Genomic DNA, 18,329 nt, shown 5'->3' with positions numbered 1-18,329 from the left:
TCCTAAACCATTGCAGCTCGCAAGTTGGTATTGAAGATGACCTGAAGTTGATTTGCAGAAAGTAATTTCTGCATTTTATATACGCATTTTCATACAGTGTACTCGGGAGTGTTGATCTTATTGGGGATTTTCTTTAGATATGAGCAAATTTATTATTGATCTTCCTTTCAAAGACTTTCATAAAGTCTGATACTCTTCTGCAGACGAGTCGGTTTTCTTAGTTATGAGCACGGCGGGAACTTGATCAAAATCCAGAAAACCCACAAAATTGAAGATTGATCAACTGCCATTTTACTTGGTCAAAGAAAACGACATTTCAATGTGGTCGTTAGAGGTTTACAGGTTTTGCATTTGTGTTTTGGTCGTGCGCACTTCTAACGGTTTGCTTCTTTTTTTCGTTAAGTTTAAATGCTGATTGTGTGGGCGGATCAGGCAAGGCATTACAATTGAGTTAGATCTGGCACTGCGGCTGGATTGCTTGGAGATTGACGCGCTTCCTATACACCTGAGTATACCTGAGATGAAGCAATGATAAGGACAAATTCCACGTGAGATAAGAAGCATTCCAAACCTCAAGAAATGTATTAACCATTCCCGTTCCTAAGTGCTACTGGAAATGTGCATTTTGATTTTGCACTTGAATATTCACCGGAGAGTCAGGTTGGTAAGATGTGGCAAAATTTATGACACGAACATTAATCAATCATCACTACATTCGGAAATCTGTAATAATGCCTTAATGCAAATAAGAAAGGTATGATTGCACACAACGCATATGCTTTCCTTTGACTGTGAAGCGCAGTTTTGATTTGCCTGTGCAGAACAGAAAGTAAATTCTTCGATGATTCTTTTTGTTTACAAGGACAGTTGTCATGGTTGTCATTTTGTAAGCAATGCTGTCTAAAGTTGACGTACGATTTGCTACAGAAATGCTGCATGCAATACTGATTTAGATATATCACACTAATATACATTTATATAATATTTATTAGTTATTTTTAACTTAGATTTTCTTTTCTTTATAAAATTTTTCATCTTTTCTTGCCTTTTTATGATAATTTTATAATATAAACTGTAAATTTGTGTGTACATTGAGGGCGCTATTTAAATATATTTTAAAATTAATTTAGCCCAATAATATGAGTTATTCCTTTCATTTCATGATAAAAAGTAGCTTGAAAATTTCGTTGCAATATGTTTCTCAATTTTATGATGTTTTAATGCCATTATACAAGTATCTACCCCTTGTAAAGATGCAAACAAGAATTAAGATAAATAGCGCCATCAGTGTTCAATTTTGATTTAAAATGAATACAGTTCTAAATGCCATCAAATAACCGTGGTCTATGACAAGATACCGTCACACAATACTTATACCGTGTTGTACTGACGAAATATCTGCTGATTTCCCGGGGCTGATTTCAACTTGAAATACGGTTTATATGAGAACCGCAAACACCTCGCAGAAATATTATTCCACATCTCGTGAATGCATTTCGGATTTTCGATATTATTCTCATATAGATTTATCAAGCAAATCATAAAAAGAAAGGGAGTTGTTGAATGATAATTTCCTTGCAAAAATTCAAGTTAAATACCATTGGGTTATAAATGTTTAATATTTATTGTCTATTGTCGTGAAATATGTGTGCCCCAGGGACATTATATCGTCCTATGCAACATCCAATTTTCTATTGAATTTACCGGTCGTCTAGCATATCTGACAAGCTTAGTACCTGGCTACCTGATGTCACGTCTCTTATTGTCATCAGAAGTAAATATAGATATTGTTGACCTTGGACTATTTTTGGACAGACGTAAAACGACCTTGACTATTTTTGGATAAGCCTTTACAAATATTCCTTGCAAGTTGAGTCTGATCTGAAATAATAGTGTTAATTCCTGGGAGCAAAACATTAATTTTTTGTTTTAGAAGGCACAATATGAAACGCGTGTAACATTGTAACATATTCAGCAGCCTCTATAGCAATAAGTGCAACGTGGTGTAGGCTCAGAGACAAGAAGATGTGTGGGGACCAATGTTTAATCCGTTCACAAACTGTGCAACTTTGCATCACCACGAAGAGCCCCGTTTCAGAGCGGGTTTCAGAGAAAATAGCAGTGTCTCTTAACAAAGTCGAGACAAGTATTGTAGAAATCACACGTCTTCTTCATGTTGTTATTAAAATTGCTAAACACAGTTTTTGCAATGTAGTGTATAAAAGAGCGTAACTTTGCATGTTTTGCTGCTGTTCCAGAACATTTCAAGAACTATAATACATGTACCTAAAAACAATCGTGACATCTCTCTAGTCCGAAGGGTAGCTAGTCCGAAGGTTCTCTAGTTTGAAGGGGTCGCTATTCCGAAAACCAAATTAAGTTCGCAAATCCGAAGGTTCTCTAGTTTGAATATAGAATCAGGGTTAGGGTTAGTGTTAGGTTTAGTGTTAGGGTTAGGGTTAACGAGCCTTGTACTATATTCGGACTAGATAACCTTATTTATTAATCGAATTAGCAAACCTTCGAACTGGAGAACCCGATATTCGGACTAGCCAACTTTTTCAGAATTCCAAATAGCGGATGGTAAATTACGTGTTCGGACTATCGAACCTTCGGTCTAAGGAGCCTAGAGAGTTGTCACCAAAATAATACATCACAAAATGTACTATGAACCACAGCAACAGCAATCAGCGTCATCACCAGGAAACAACAACGGCACCAACTGTAAACTGACGACGATACAATAGTGCAACAACGGAAACAAGAACATGAAGAAGACATGCAAGCAAACATTGAATTTTGGTACTAAATCTAATACTGGAACTTACTTTGTGCAACTCTGCAACAATGGGTCTGAAACCACCAGACTTAACCAGGGAACTGGTCTGGTGGTTCCAGACGCAACGTCGCAAAGTTGCACAAAGTAAGTTTTCTAAGTTGCGTCTGGAACCACCAGACTTCATCAGGCAAGTGATCCGTTGGACTGGTCACGTGTAAGACGGCTAGATATCATCTTGATGGCCCGTCTATCACGTGACCAGTCCAACGGGTCAGTTGCCTGGTGAAGTATAGTGGTTCCAGACCCATTGTTGCTAAGTTGCACAAAGTAAGTTCCCGTATTAGATTTATTACCAAAATTCAATGTTTGCTTGCATGTCTTTTTCATGTTCATGTTTCCGTTGTTCTACTATTGTATCGTCGTCAGTTTAAAGTTGGTGCCGTTGTTAACACTTCCGGGGCTGTAGAATTGATAACTTTTGGCTATCGAGAGCTATCGAGCTTTACCTACTTCTTTGCATACATTTGTTGTCCTCCTTTGAAAACCGTTGTTTTACTTGTTTCCCCATCAAGTTGGTGTACTTTGCTCTCTTTTCAGTATACCAAAATTCTATTTTAACTACTGGATGACTAAGTCCATTAACTCATTTGTACAAGCAAACATTCCAAGCAACCTTTATTCAAGAATCAGTGCCAATTTTAAATTTACCGAAAAAGGTTAAGCACGGACATTTCCAACTTTAGGTTTTATAGATCTGTATTGGTAAACGGAAGCTGCGGACATCAGAAGAACTCTTTCGAACAATCTATGACCTAAAATCAATGCCTAAGTAAATTCTGATGTTAATCTCTGCAATGCAAGCTTCTCACGTGGGTGAGTCACCTGCATATTCTGGGCAGTTGAAATGAAATATGGGGTAAACGGGGATACAGGTCAATATTAGTGATGCCCCTTGCCTGACAACGTATACAGTAACTATAGATAATTAAGTGCTCCATATGACAAGGTTTTACCACGGTATAACTAGATAGACCCCGGTTCTGACAGGGATCCAGTTTTTCCCAAGAGTTCGTAAGCCAATAATAATTATCAGCATACAAGTTTGAACTTAGAAGCCTATGTTTATACAAGTAACCACTTGTAACTTGTCAGTCGCAGTGATAACGGTTCATAGAATAGGGAATCGTACCCTGACCTTTGGATCACCCAATCAATGCTCCAGGTATTGCTGAACAATGTTTTTGGTTTATGTTTTTTCTTATTATATCTTGTAAAATCACATAAAAATGTGATTGAAAATCCCCATTGATGATTGATGAGCTGATGAGTCCGGGCAAAGTGCAAAACCCATTATAATGAAAGTAAGAAAGGACCCGTTTTCGTTAGTGCATATGGGCCATTCTGTTATTTCAGTAAAAATCCACGCACTCAGATGGATGACGTTAATCTCCCACACAGATTGTAGAATGGAGAACACCCCATTCCAGGTAACCCCATTTGGAATTCACACTCCCAGTGTGGAAGATAAAGGTTATGCCTCATGGATATCATATCAACTGGAATAGCCCATTCTTTTGTTTGGTACACTATGGTGGTACGAAACACAGAAACAGAGAAATCAATAGGAAATGAGATATTCAAAAATTACAATAATTAATTTGACGAGGTGAATTGGAGAAAATTTCGCAACGACTCACTGCACTGTCCGAAGCAAATGACTTTGCAGAGAATAAAAATAGGAAATGGCCATGTTGAGCTCCAAATCGTATTTGTTGTTAACGTGCATGGTCAAATGTCTTGAAACATTTTAAGCTACCACTTGTTACTATGGCAACATTCTAGCAAATAAGGTAGAGGGTAGTAAGATTGTGAAGTCAAGTTATATTCATTTAAATTTTTCATGGAAAGATGAAACTCTCGGGTCAATCTTCGAGTGACTGTTGTTGGTGCATCGTTCTTATCATTTGCAAGTATACATCCATGGATTCTTCCCATTTTCCCGCTAACTGATTCTTGCAATTTCTTGGTAGGTTGGGGATTCATGGCTTGTGGTTTTTAATCCCTGTTCTTGGCAAGAAAAATGAAAAGCTTCATCAGCTCGGGCATCAGCTAGACCACGATTAACAAGTTGAAATCAATTATTAGACCACGATCGACAAGTAGCGCCTTATAGAAATTGACCTCTCTATGGCCGTCATGTCCGTGTGGCTATTTGCAACGGTACCTGTTACACGTATGCACCAGGTGAGTTGATAGCTGATCTTGGTTTGTAGTACGAATTGCACCAGACCGGACCATGTGCAAATGAGGCAAACTTATGTTTCATCTATCTGCAGCCAGATCTCCGTGAGGCTATTCGTACCTGCTACAGGAAGGCACCAGGTAAATGATATAGTTTTTGTTGGTAGTAAGAGTTCCACTAGACCAAAGTTAACCATGAATTGCATGAATCCCTTACAGGAACCCTCTCACGCACGATGAAACTGTGCTGCGTTTTTTTTGAAGTGCTCATTTGTTTTATATGCTTTTTACATGGAAAAAAACTCACGAAACTCTCACGTGACATGTAAATAGTGGGCTATTTTTAAATATTTGAAGCAGTCTTGGGTAATTTAGAATTTGTCCGCAGATTCTTTTTCATGATCAATTTGTCTTCTTGGCAATAAATTAATATTCTTTTGAATTCCAATATTTCTGCTTTTACACACTTTTCATCAACCCAATATGGTAGCAAACTTACGGAAACAGACGGAAATAAAGACATATTTGGGAAATTTTGTAATATATTTGTAGTCATTGGAACTTTTCCGGCTCATCTGCTTTCTTGAAAGTCCCTCGAGACATCATTTCCTAAATTGAGCTAATGAGTGAGTTTCGCCATGCATGCGTTTTGGAGATGTTCCAAATCGTGTCTCCTTATGTTGTATATTGTAGAATCATAATTTCTATGTCACTGCGATGTTTCAGATCTCTCCGATTCAGACTCTGGTTTTCGTTCGTTTGATCATGTTTTCCAATTCATGACGTTTATCATCTTCAGTAATTGAATTTATAATATTTTGCTCTATTTTGAAAAGAGCATAACTATATGAGTACATCAATTGAAACATTGCAGAGATGATGATATGATGATGATGATGATGATGATCATCATCATCATCATCATCGTCGTCGTCGTCATTGTCGTCATCGTCGTCATCATCATCATCATCATCATCATCGTCGTCGTCGTCATTGTCGTCATCGTCGTCGTCATCATCATCATCATCATCATCATCATCATCATCATCATTATCATCATCATCGTCGTCGTATCATCATTATTTAATACCATCTACGTCATTCTCTCCTCGTCATCCTCACCATCGTCATTGTCAACAACAACACTCTATGAGACCGGTCGAGTGCAGATCCGTCGGAACACGCTCCCTACCCCTAACCCTAACTTACCCCTAACCCTAACCCTAACTAACCTCAACGTGACATCATCCAAGCAGCAAAGTTAATTTCCCATTGAAAAAGCGTTATCCGACGGATCTGCAGTCGACCATTCTGTAATATTTATTTTACAACTTACGTGTGTGTTCAAATGGTCTGTACGAAACTAGTGCTTTTGGTTTGCCATTATACTTCACTGGATCTCGTAATATGTAAGTATTTGGGCTTGGCACCCAGTTTTCTGTAAGAGAACACCAATAAAATAATTTATTGATATAACAAGAGCGGTTCGCGAACTACTCTGTGACTTAAACCAGTTTACTTCTCATCTCGTAAAAACATGGGGTTAATCCGATACGAACACCCCTTTAAAGACCAAATCGTGACGATGACGTAACAGGGTGCCCCTTTAAGAATTAGGGTATGCCGTCTTTCATTAAAAGAATACGAATAATTCTCAGCGCCCGTTAAGATCAAAACCCGACGGAGTGCCCATTTAATAGACCAAAATGTGGAATGCCCCTTTAATTTCGAATTACGTCCCTGGATTTAAAAAAAACAAACCCACATACACTACGTATACAATATTTACACTGTGTCTCATAAAGAATAAAAAAAAAAAAGGTTTGTTTTGTGTTTGATTTTCTCCAAAATTAATGGTTGTCTTTACAGTAGGCCTACATGTGCATCAAGCGAACTGGTGTGAGCAACAAACTCGTGTTGTTTATGAAAAAAATATTTAAAAACTCAATAAAAGTAAACATTAGGAAACGAATTTGGAGAAAACCTTCTGTTAATAAAATACTATGCTGAGCCACCAATCTGGGTGACTCACGCTCCAGTAATTTCAGATGATTGAGCTCAGTAATACATCAAAGAATGTCTTCCAATTCATGAAAACATATAGATAATCAGCTTATCGGATTAAAAGCTTAGAGGGAAGGTCTTGCTGCTCAGCGAGTGTTTGTAATTATCAGAAGGTTTTCTCCAAATTCATTCTCTAATGAAAAAAAAAAAAAGCATTTTAAAAGAATGAATTATGTATAAAAGGTAGGGTACCAATAAGGAGGGATAGGGGAGCTACTCTTTGCCTTACTTTCCAGAGACTGTTGTCTGGCTCCCAGAGATTTCGACACACCTTTGCCGATTGTTGTTCCAAGGTCATACGAGTTTGGAGCAGGATTATCAAGAACTGTATGAAAGAAGAAAACATATGACATTCATTTACTTAAAAATAGTATTGCATACAATCTTCAAATCGTTACCCTTTTAAGGCGGGTCGAAGGGGAACAGTGATTGCACTGAAATATTGAGACAAATAAAGCTGACGCACAAGAGGACTGGTATGGGTTCTATAAAGGAGTGTCATTTCCAATTTACCCGTGGAAGTAACTCGTAAGAGTATTACTATACCTCTTTGCCAAGCAGCGGGTAGCCTCTTTGATAGCGAGTAGTCGGGTCCATTTTGCGATTCATCAATGGTGTATCCAGCAGGGCCGGGTCCCAGAGTATCAGATACGGTTTTCCGACTGGACCCGAATGATTTCACATGACCACGGTCTTCTGTGCTGGGATCGTATACGTTTGGTCCAGGTGTTTGGACGCCTTTGTGAAACAAACATGCAAACAAGCAGAATGCAGTATTAAAACTTAGTAGCCTTCGTTATACATTTTACTTTATATTAAAAAAAATATTTATTGATCTCCGACTCTTGGATTTCCCTGGATCTGAAGGACAAACACTTTTAAGAGTGTTTAAAAACCTCCCCGATACCCTTTAAAAACATCTACATGACATCTTATATACACGTGGATGGTTGAGTTCTTTTCTTAAATCAACTTCATCGCATGACTCTGAGAGATTGCATAATTTAGTTTTGAATCTCAATCAATATGAAAACAATCTATACTTAATTAGATACAAGGGTGACAAAAATTGATACAGTAAAAATTCGTTAATAAGCATGCATATGTGCCTATTAACGAGTTGCTCGCATAAGAACGAATTTTTACGGTAGTTTGTTGAACTATTTCATTTTTTCTTTTAATTTACAGATTGTGTTACAGATATTTGTAAATTAAAAAAAAAGAATAAAAAAGTTTAACAAGCTACCCTACAAATTCGTTCTTGTCCGAGTAACTCGTTAATATGCACATATATTTTTACGGTAGGCCTACAACATTGATGCATTTATATAGGCCTATATGACCAAATTGTTTTGAAAAAAAAAAAAGCTGGCGACAAGTTAGCAATAATAAATCTTGCTCAAAATGAAAGACAGTTACAATAAGAAATATTCCAGAAAAATTCTGGAAATTAAAGGGTAGGGGCCCTATTATACATTATTTAGAGAAGAATACGTACCATGCGTGTCGACAGGTTGCACAAGTGCATTGGGGTGCCCATTGACGCCATCCAAATGTCGCGAACCACAGCTTACTTTGGGGGCGTGCTTACCAGTGTCGGTGTACACTACTTTGTACCGAGCAGGGCCTAAACTTGGAGTATCTTGGTAAGCAGCTGAAAACGAATAATTATGACATTTTTGTAAATACAACAACTAAATTTTCTTTTCAATTTGCTGTATTTTGAGCATCGTACAAGCGTTTAATACTTCATTTATCTGCTCTGAACGTTTGTACTTTGTTTAGGTTTGTTCTCCGAATGCTGATTTTCGGTTCTCGGCTGTACAACAAAGTTTCGAAAAACTGAGCTACCCAGCAAACAAAAAACATTTTAAAAACGTTTTAAACGGGTTATATTTTTGGGTTTCGGTTTTGGCGAAAACATAACATTAAAATGGCGGGTTATATACATTACAAAAACATTTTCAAAATGACATCGTAAAATATTTGAGCAAACATTTTGCCAAATATTTTGCAAAATATTTTGCAAAATATCTTGTCAACATCTGAATATTACGGTAGCAAATTTGGCAGCATGTTTTAAAAAATAATGAAACGTTTTATATTTTAATATCTTATCTAAATATACCCTACTAGATTTCGCGGTTCTCGGGTCGGGCGTTTCTCGTGATAGGCCTATTTCTAATTACCCAAACCCGTTTATACCTACCCTGACTTTTTTAACTACTATGAAATGCGTCTCTCAATGATCAAGACCCAACTTGACACAACTTAATCAACTCTGTTTGTTTTATAGGTGAGATGCTAACTTCGGTAGTTCGGTAGGCCTACCCATAATCTGGAAACCCATCATTCGCCTCTTCCAAGCCCTGCCCTGTTACCACATTTAGAGAAACCGAAATTAGTATCTGGACGTGGATATAGGCCGTATAACTAAAGTATAATGAAATCAATCGCGAGAAACGTGAACGCAAAAACGGTTAGGCCTATAGGCTTTACCACAACGGATAATTTTTATATTTACCATTCTGGAGGATTCCGGAAATAGTCATGTTCTGCTGAAATAGGCCTATATGCACGTGTTCGGTACGTGCACGTGTTCGGTATTGAAATATGTGTTGAAAATAAGGCCTATAATAATTATTGGTCCGATGAGATGCACCTGTTAGTCATACTGTGATGCTTTTCCGATGCGCGCACTGTACTCCGCGCACACTCCCGTTGATACTCCGCGATAGCGCACCGCGAGCACGCGATAGTGCACCGCGTGAACGCGAACCGCGCGAACGCGATAGCGCGCGGACGGACGGACGGACGGACTCTGTAAATAGTATTAACTAGATTTCGCGGTTCTCGAATCGGGCAGTTCTTGTAATAGGCCTATCTCTAATAGGGCTACCAATATACCTGCCCTGACCTTTTTGACTACGGTACTAGGCCTACGTCTTCCAAGGAGGATCCCGAAAATACCCCGAAATTAGTAAACGCAATAACGCCTAATATAACGGGTTATAATGCCTTACCATAACTGATTATTTTAATGTTAACCATTTTGGAGGACCACGGAAATAGTCATGTTCTACTGAAATAGGCCTATGCACTCGTTCCGTATTGAAATAGGCCTATTGGTCCGATGAGATGCACCTGGTAGTCACACTGTTAGGCCTAATGCTTTCAGTTGCACACACTGCTACCCGTTGCTACTCAGCGAAAGCGATCCGCGTGCACGCGATAGCGCGCGGACTCAGCGCAAGCGCTCCGCTCGACGCAATAGCGCGAGGACTCAGCGAAAGCGCTATGCGCGACGCGATAGCGCGCGGACGGACGGACGGACGGACGGACGGACACTCTGTAAATAGTATTATGATAAGATATAAAGCCCGACCTTTACACGTTTTCTGTCAACCTTTTTCGATTAATATGAAAAACGTTTTGTGTTTGCTACTTGAGCGAAAAATCACAGCCCTGAACCGAAAAATCACTGCGGAGAACCGAAAAATGTAATTTCAGAGGGATGAAAATAAAGTGTTTTTTTTTAAACTTCGCCCACTAGTGAGACGAAAAAAAAATTTGCCCACTAGTGAGACCAAAAAAAAAAATTTTGCCTCACTGATGAGTAACAAAAAAAAATTTCCCCCACCCAACTTTGCATAAAAATTTACATTAAAATTGAAAAAAAAAATAATTCGCCTGACCCAAACTCCCATGCAGTGCCCCCCCCCCGACAAAAAAATGAAAGAAAAAGTGCCCCTCTGACAAAAAATGAGAGAGAAAATCAGGAGGGCAAAGGAAAAGAAAAAGGGCAAGGAGCCCTTTTCTAGCAAAATTCAGGGCCAAAATAGTGTAAAATACAAAAAATTTCAGCGCTACGCGCACAAATTGTAACAATAAAGCCCTTTTTTAGCCGGATAATGGGCGAAAATAGTGTAAAATACCATTTTTTTTTGCGCTACGCGCGAACATCATCACAATAAGGCCCTTTTCGGGAAGCTCGAAGACATACAGTCTCTATGTATTGTATGATGCAACTGCAATTTTTTCGTCTTTGCCCCAAAATTATATTTTGCCCCCCCCCGACCAAGAAAGCTGGCTACGCCCCTGCTTCCATGCCCTCCCACTGAGAATCTAATGGTGCGTCCCTAAGGTCGGATGAACATTGGTTTAAAATGATACATGTAGGTCTACGTAAGCTTACGTATTTCGCAACTTTTCATCGAAGAGCCATACTTACGTGGTGTTCCATAAGGGTGTGTATTGCCTTTTTCTTTGAGAGTTTTAGTGCGTTTGTTCCATACAAGGTCACCACTTGTGTTGTAATCAGCTGAACCCGGAGCGTGTGGAGCTGATGGGAAAATAATATAATAAAAATATTATATAAAAATATAACGTTTGTGAATAGTAAAGGTAATTAAAATTACCTTAGAATAATGGGTGAAATGCGCGTTGCGTAAAAGGCGAGTTTTAGACGTTGTCGCAATCAAATTGGTACCGCGATAAAGTCGACTTTCCCGTCTTTGGATGTCCTCAACCATACAACCACAACAACATTATGTTACGCAACATCAAGAATATCGACGACAAGGAATAAGAATGATAATAAATTATGACGCATGAGTTTACATTATTTTTCAACAACATTTCCATTTTCAAACTAACATTAGAATTAAATTTGATTCACAGTAAAGCTTACGTTTCATTTGTTTTGTTCTTCCGACAATGGAGTACTGAGCTGCGGAATATTCTGTCAGTCCCCATCTGGGATCATAGTTGGCTGGTCCCGGACAAGGTAATGCTGATGATGAAATGAAAAACAAATAAATTGTTACGAGTTTCACATTTCAATTCACGAAGTCGCGTGTTTATAGAAAAAACGGCTGGCAGTGTGCCGCATTTCGCATTTGAGTGTGATCAATTCAAGTGCATTTGGTTTTGGACGATACTCATGCAGGGGCGTGTATATACAGTGGCGTCGAAGCCCTTTTTAGTGTCAAACCCGGTTTTTAAAGTAAAATTTTGGGATCGGCAGATGCGGAATAACACCAACTTTACAAGTCTTCTGAAAAGACAGGTTTTCACTCAATCAGAAATTGTGACGTCCAAAAACGTACGTTTACGGTACGTTGATGGATTCACATTCTCGGTACAAATTCTTGCAGGAGAAATGTTACCGAAAAGAACAAATAAAATAAGGCTCTGCAAATTATTGCCACAGATGTGTTCCATGTCCTACATGAGGATGGAAATAGGCCTACATTATATGATTTAAGGTTTATTCCTTATTCGAATTTGTGATGCCGATCTAAATTAGGCCTAATACTAATAATTGAATCAGAAAGAAAGTTGAAACATCCAACAATGTGAAACGTGCGACATCTATAATAACATAATCGTTATGAGTTTGGCATAATGTCGAAAAGCGATTCGCCTCTTTGTTAATTTCATGAATTAGGCCTATATCTTGCATTTGAGGGCAGAGGATCAGACGGCAGAGAGCCAGAGGGCAACTTATCAATTATTCAACCGTTTTATGATTCAATAGAATTCATGCGTGTAAGAGACAAATCACTGCGACTTTCTGTCAAACCCATATTAAATAAACGAAAATGATAAGCTTTCAACTGCACCCCAATAATAAGATTTATAATACAACGTTTATACCAACAGATAACTTACCTAGTTGAGTGAGCGGCATTTCTCCTTTAGGAACAATGTATTCTCCCATTGCGGTCCTGCGTCGCACCCCTGTGACAATGAGTTGAAATAACAAGCTCGATTTTAATAAGGGTATATATGGTCAATTCCAGCCAAAGCAGGCCAAAATTCTCTCTGGGGCCATTTTGAAAATGTTTTCCTTTTCAATTCTAGACTTATCAAATGAGACGATCATGTCTAGTGAATCATCAGGTGGAAGTGCCATCGGATTGAAAAATAACTTTTCTTGCTAGACCAAATAAAGTGTTAAATGCGCATATGCATGTTACCCACGAATTCAAGCATTTTTCACCTGTTGTACGCTTTAAAATTTCACTTTCTTTAATATCTTTCAATATTTTATGTGTGACTCATATACACTAGAAATCGGTGAAGACTTTGAACGTAAAATAGAATTTTATTACATATATCTACAAAGAAATATTTTGGTTATTACCAATTTTAAGAAAGAACCAGGTGTACAGTTAAGATTGTGTCAATTCTTCGAACTCTTTCCAAAGTGGCTGTCATTTAACATTACTGTATTATTTCGAAAGATTAGAATAAATGCTTCATATAAATATAAAGTTAGATTTTGTATCTCGTCGCAGGATGAGGATCTCGGATGGATTCGTGGGTAACAGCGTCTGGAAAATAGCAATTCCTATTATTTTTTTAAATAAAAAAAAAAAAATACTTTTCCGTATGTCAATAATTCAGGCTGCAATGGCACTAAAATGAATTTTAACAGACTACATGGAATATTTAGAATGGATCATTATGGCATTTTGGGTATACAAATTTTGAGAATAATGAAGTTGCTAAATTCAAATAGACAGAGCAAACAGTTTTAGTAAAATCATTCCATATTTTCATGCAGCAATATTCTATTAACTCGTGTTTGACAGTTCCTATGAACTAAAACACTATCAATACATTGTTAACTATAATTTAAGTAGGGATTCGTGGGTAACCAAAATGTTCGTGGGTAACACATATTTGAAGGTATGTATTGGTAAGCGGCAAAATAGAAAATATTACAGAAGGTTGGAAACCACCATGCGGTTATTCCTCCATTGTGTTTCAATGATTTCCGTTTCTCTAACCAATTGCATTTACCCAAAAAATGGTAATTTAGGATAATCAATCAAAACTTCATGATGCAGCTTCAGTATACCTTCAAGAGGACGCTATTAAACAGGACTGTTTTGGAACCTATTTCGCATGTTTTCAGAATGTTAAGATGCATAAGAAACATACAATTTACGAGTAAATCCTTGGATTCGTGGGTAACGCCGAATTCGTGGGTAAAGCTATAAGTACTATAGTACCGTTTGGGGTTTGCGTTTCTTAGGTGTATAAACTGTAAGTACTGTCAAAATTATAGCATACCCATGGCTTGAATATGTGCTGGTTTAAACTTAAAATAAACAATCTCCTTATTTTTCAAGGTTAGCATCTATTCGGGATTCGTGGGTAACAAAAGTTTAAACCGTCGTAGTTTCTTTTATAAAGCGGTGAACGTATTTTTACGATTTACAATTTTAAGCGCTTGTCAAACTAAATTCAGTGTCCAAAGTCATTAAATGTTAATTTAAGTTATGGCAATTATATTTGCTGGACTCGTGGGTAACAGTTGATACGTGGGTAACGTCAAATTTGATTTTATGGAATTTTATGGGTAAAACGTATTTGCATAAAATAATCACCTGAACCCCAGAATTATAGAACGAAACTTCGTTTCATGATATAGTCATTTATGGCATATTCACTTAACATTTTCAGAACGATCATTTTATTTTTGATACGCGGGTAACAAAATTATTAGCCAAATTGACTTAATGGCCTCTAGAGTCCACAAACTTTGGTGGAATTCAATCGTTTTACATATGATGTATTGTTGGTCGAAGCAGCAACAAAAAAATGTATTTCGCAGCATCTTGCGAATGGTAGTGAGCTTTAGCAAAAATTACATTGCTCAATTCATAGCGAGCGTGTCGAAGAATTCAAATATCACAGATATACTTTTGTAGGTCCTGTGGTTCTTGAGTTATGTTGTAAAAGGGCTGACACAACAACACTTTTGTAAAACATACATAACTCATTAACATTTTCTGGCTGCTTCGACCAACAATACCTCGTATACCCTTAATGATGTCGGAATAAGTTATCAAATCGAAAACAATGCCCACCTCACATGCCCGTTATTGGAAAAATTCAGCAGAGACAAATGTACCTAAAATAATTTACATCAATTTTGCGCACTTAAGCCATTTTTCTCCAAAAAGGTTTGACCTAATTTGGTACTTTCGTTGCAATCCACGAAATCTTTTTGAATAACCAGGTCCTGTATCGCAGCATGAAACGTGAATAATATAGTAAAATATACAGTAAAAATTGTTTCTTTGGCTTTGCAGCAAAGTGTAGGTCCAAGAAGTTTATTCTGTTTTCAGATTCAAACTTTTTGCCATCTCAATAGTTATAATAAAACATATAGGCCTAATAGGACCTCCTAAATCTAAATCTAAATATGTGTAGAGATGTGGGACCTATGACACAAAAGTCACGTAATGCGTGAAACTTATGGCACCCAAAATTGATGAAATGTTCTGCAATAAAGGCAAGAAAATGTTTAGGCCTTAGGACTTTCGCTAGGTTCACGATCGATCGAGTTTCGCAAACCGAAACTGGATTTTCCTCGGTGGTTGACTTGACTTGTTGGACTGGAGCCGGAGCAGCAACAAAATAACGGGAAAATTGAAGACAAATTACTAAAGGAGGACGAAAATATGGAAGGGGAAAGGGGAAAAAGAAGAGAATGGTGCAAGAAATAAATGAGGAAAAGGAGGGCAAAATTTGGACAGATAAGATAATGATGAAGAAAAGAGGGAAAGGAGAAAGGAGAAGGGGAACCCTTGACTAAAACTTGTTTGGCAAAATATGTTTAACACTGATGCAAAACTAAACTTTGAATGCAAAAGGGAAACAAAAAGGCCTATATAGGGGTAACAAATGTGGTCTAAAAGCCAAGCACTTGAAGCAGGAAAAAAGCAGGGAAATATACAGTCAGAGCTAGTATAGCTTAGGTTTAGTCTAAAGACAGGTAAATGTTCTTTCTGCTTTTGACTTTGTGCAAATATAATTGAAATTACTAAATGAATATAATTATAATAGGGGTGGGGCCACCTGCTGCATCTGTGGGCCTACACAGGGTGGCAACAATATTCATTGATCATAAACTTGATGTAAAAAAGTTTGTTGATTAGACCACAGTGTCACTCACCTTTATTCGTTGACACCGATCCATTTCCTGATGACGTTTCGCTCGCCTCACGCTCAACAACAACCCCGGCACGAGAGCTTGCTACCGACGAATCAGATTCCAAAATGGTTTCCATTTTCCTATTTTTGTGGTATTATATTTTGTAGTAATTAAGCATATTTGTTATTTTTAAGGGTGCCAATTTTAGGCCCCTGGTTTAGGCCCATAACCAAGGAGCTTTGAGCTTCCATCCCGGCTTGCTTGCATCTCGATTGTGTTGTAGCAACCTCGCGCGCGTAAGTTATTTTTTGCATTGCGTAACAAGCAAGAGCTAGAGCGTCAATCGGTACGCGGTGCGCGAATCCTGCACAATGGTCAGTAATGGTCATTGATGACGTAAACATCATAGGGGTGGGGTGAAATTTAGGTTTTCCCAGTTATTTTGGCACTTTGGTCATAGAAGAAACATTTCTAATTCGTCCAATTTAACAATTTTTAAATTCTGCAGTAAATGAAAAACTTTAAGTAGACTGTATACATAGTCTGCTATTTCAAAAAAATCCAAAGAACAGACCTTCCAGAATAGGTAGTCGTTACTCTGAGTTTCATGCCTAAAGGCAATCGTCAGACGACACGTCTTTGAATTTTTATACGCTCTCCCTTTTGGGATTGAGCACTTTATTCAAAAGATAGTCTAACTTGAGTAAAATGTAGTCTGCTATTTTATGTGTACAAATCTAATTGAAGACCAGAGCGCAAGAAGACCGTAAGTCCACTTAGCCCCTCATGACAGATAATCACGACCAGGTACCGGTATACCCCAACATGCATGTCGTATATAGGCTTACACATCAGCATATTTGCTATCTTCAGTAGACAGCACTATAGTGTTCCTGAACACTCCCTTATACTATTAGAAAAACGGTTCTCAGTAGAACCTAATTATTCTTGAGCTTTCCTGTATGGGGAACCTTAATTTCTAAGGTTTCGGGAAAGGTTAGAAAGAACCATTTTATTAGATCTGAAAAGAGTTATGGAAGGCCAGAAAGAACCATTTTGGGGTTCTTTTAATTTTCAAGAACCCTCAGTTTTTTCTTGCGTGTTCTACATACAGGACAGACAAAAAAACCCTCTTTTTCCAAGAGTCTATGAGCCGAAATAAGGAAAAATATCGACAAGATGAGAAAATTGCAATAAATCAGATTATTGGCGTAACCCACATTTGCTAGTAGCTGTGCCCCCTGACAAGTTGCACATTTTTGGCCCTGGGGGTACTGTAACGGGATTTCCCCCCTATAAATAGCTTGTTTTTCCATTATTTTGCAAGCCAAATAATCACGTGTTTTGCGGCTACATCAAGGTATTTTATGTGCCATACTTTGGTTGTTTTTAGAAGTTTCCATTGTATTCAGCGCGTATAAGCACCGTCAGTCAGGAAGCGGCATCGCCTTTGTGAGGATTTGGCAATCGCGGACGCTGATTGGTTGAAGGTCAGCTGATCTGGGCTTTGGCGTGGGTCTTGGGATGCGCGGTTTGAGAAGCTTGTCAGACTAGACTAGACCAGGGGACTGATGCAGGACGACCAAGACCGATTCGTGATGTGAGACTGACGACGACTGTGTGCAGACCGTACGTGATGGATAGGCGAGTAGAGAGCGACGAGAGAAGGCACTTTCGACAAATGGACAGATAATATTACTTTTGTATGTTTTTTTTGGAGGAGTAAGACGAGAGTTTGGAAGAGATGGAGATTACCGTGACAATATTTTCGTGTGTACAAGACCGAGCAAAATTGACAGCAGCGAATGGACGATACAAATTTACAAGTTGACGAGTTTTAATAAATTAATTGTGACGACATTTCACTTCGTAGTATGCTGAGAAATGGGGAAAGATTCGCATTATTTGAGTGGATATTATCGCCTGGATTGGAGTTATATCTTCAATGGAGTTTTGGCAGCTCATGACGCACGCAAAAGACATGATATTTTCCAGTGATTTAGCGAAGACGCCATTTTCTTCCATCACATGTATTTCTGCAATGGACATTTCGCAATTAAAAAGCTGGCCAGCAAAATGTCGGATTTTAATTACTTCAAAAGTGCACTTTCGCGACAACGACAGACAAGCAAGATCAACAGGCGACGACATCATGGACATTGTGTGTATATTTTTAATGTGAGTTTATTATTTTGAGATGCATATCTAAATGTAATTAAACAATTTGTGCTTCTTGAGGGGGGATGAGTGAAACAAAATGTTTGCCAAATTGGGATGTGTTTTGAGCGATGT

General features: G+C 38.0%; 1 protein-coding gene and 1 long non-coding RNA gene across 2 annotated transcripts in view; both read right to left on the bottom strand.

Annotated features, from left to right (window-relative positions):
• The window catches only part of LOC140147808 (uncharacterized), a 33,268-nt gene extending 17,095 nt beyond the window's left edge, over positions 1–16,173 (bottom strand). Inside the window, exons 1-8 of the mRNA XM_072169555.1 lie at positions 16,059–16,173; positions 12,758–12,826; positions 11,775–11,876; positions 11,316–11,426; positions 8,583–8,738; positions 7,631–7,822; positions 7,314–7,409; positions 6,357–6,458 (exon numbers count right to left, since the gene is read on the bottom strand). Coding sequence (XP_072025656.1) covers positions 6,357–6,458; positions 7,314–7,409; positions 7,631–7,822; positions 8,583–8,738; positions 11,316–11,426; positions 11,775–11,876; positions 12,758–12,826; positions 16,059–16,173 — 943 coding nt within the window. The remainder of the gene's footprint in view (positions 1–6,356; positions 6,459–7,313; positions 7,410–7,630; positions 7,823–8,582; positions 8,739–11,315; positions 11,427–11,774; positions 11,877–12,757; positions 12,827–16,058) is intronic.
• Positions 1–18,329, bottom strand: part of LOC140148067 (uncharacterized) — a 467,679-nt gene that overhangs the window by 353,795 nt on the left and 95,555 nt on the right. The window lies entirely within an intron of this gene.

The sequence above is a fragment of the Amphiura filiformis genome, chromosome 3 (genome assembly GCF_039555335.1).
Source record: "Amphiura filiformis chromosome 3, Afil_fr2py, whole genome shotgun sequence".
In the NCBI taxonomy this organism is placed as follows: domain Eukaryota; kingdom Metazoa; phylum Echinodermata; class Ophiuroidea; order Amphilepidida; family Amphiuridae; genus Amphiura; species Amphiura filiformis.
Note: the sequence above shows the minus strand (reverse complement) of the source record. Positions and strands in the feature narration are given on the sequence as shown.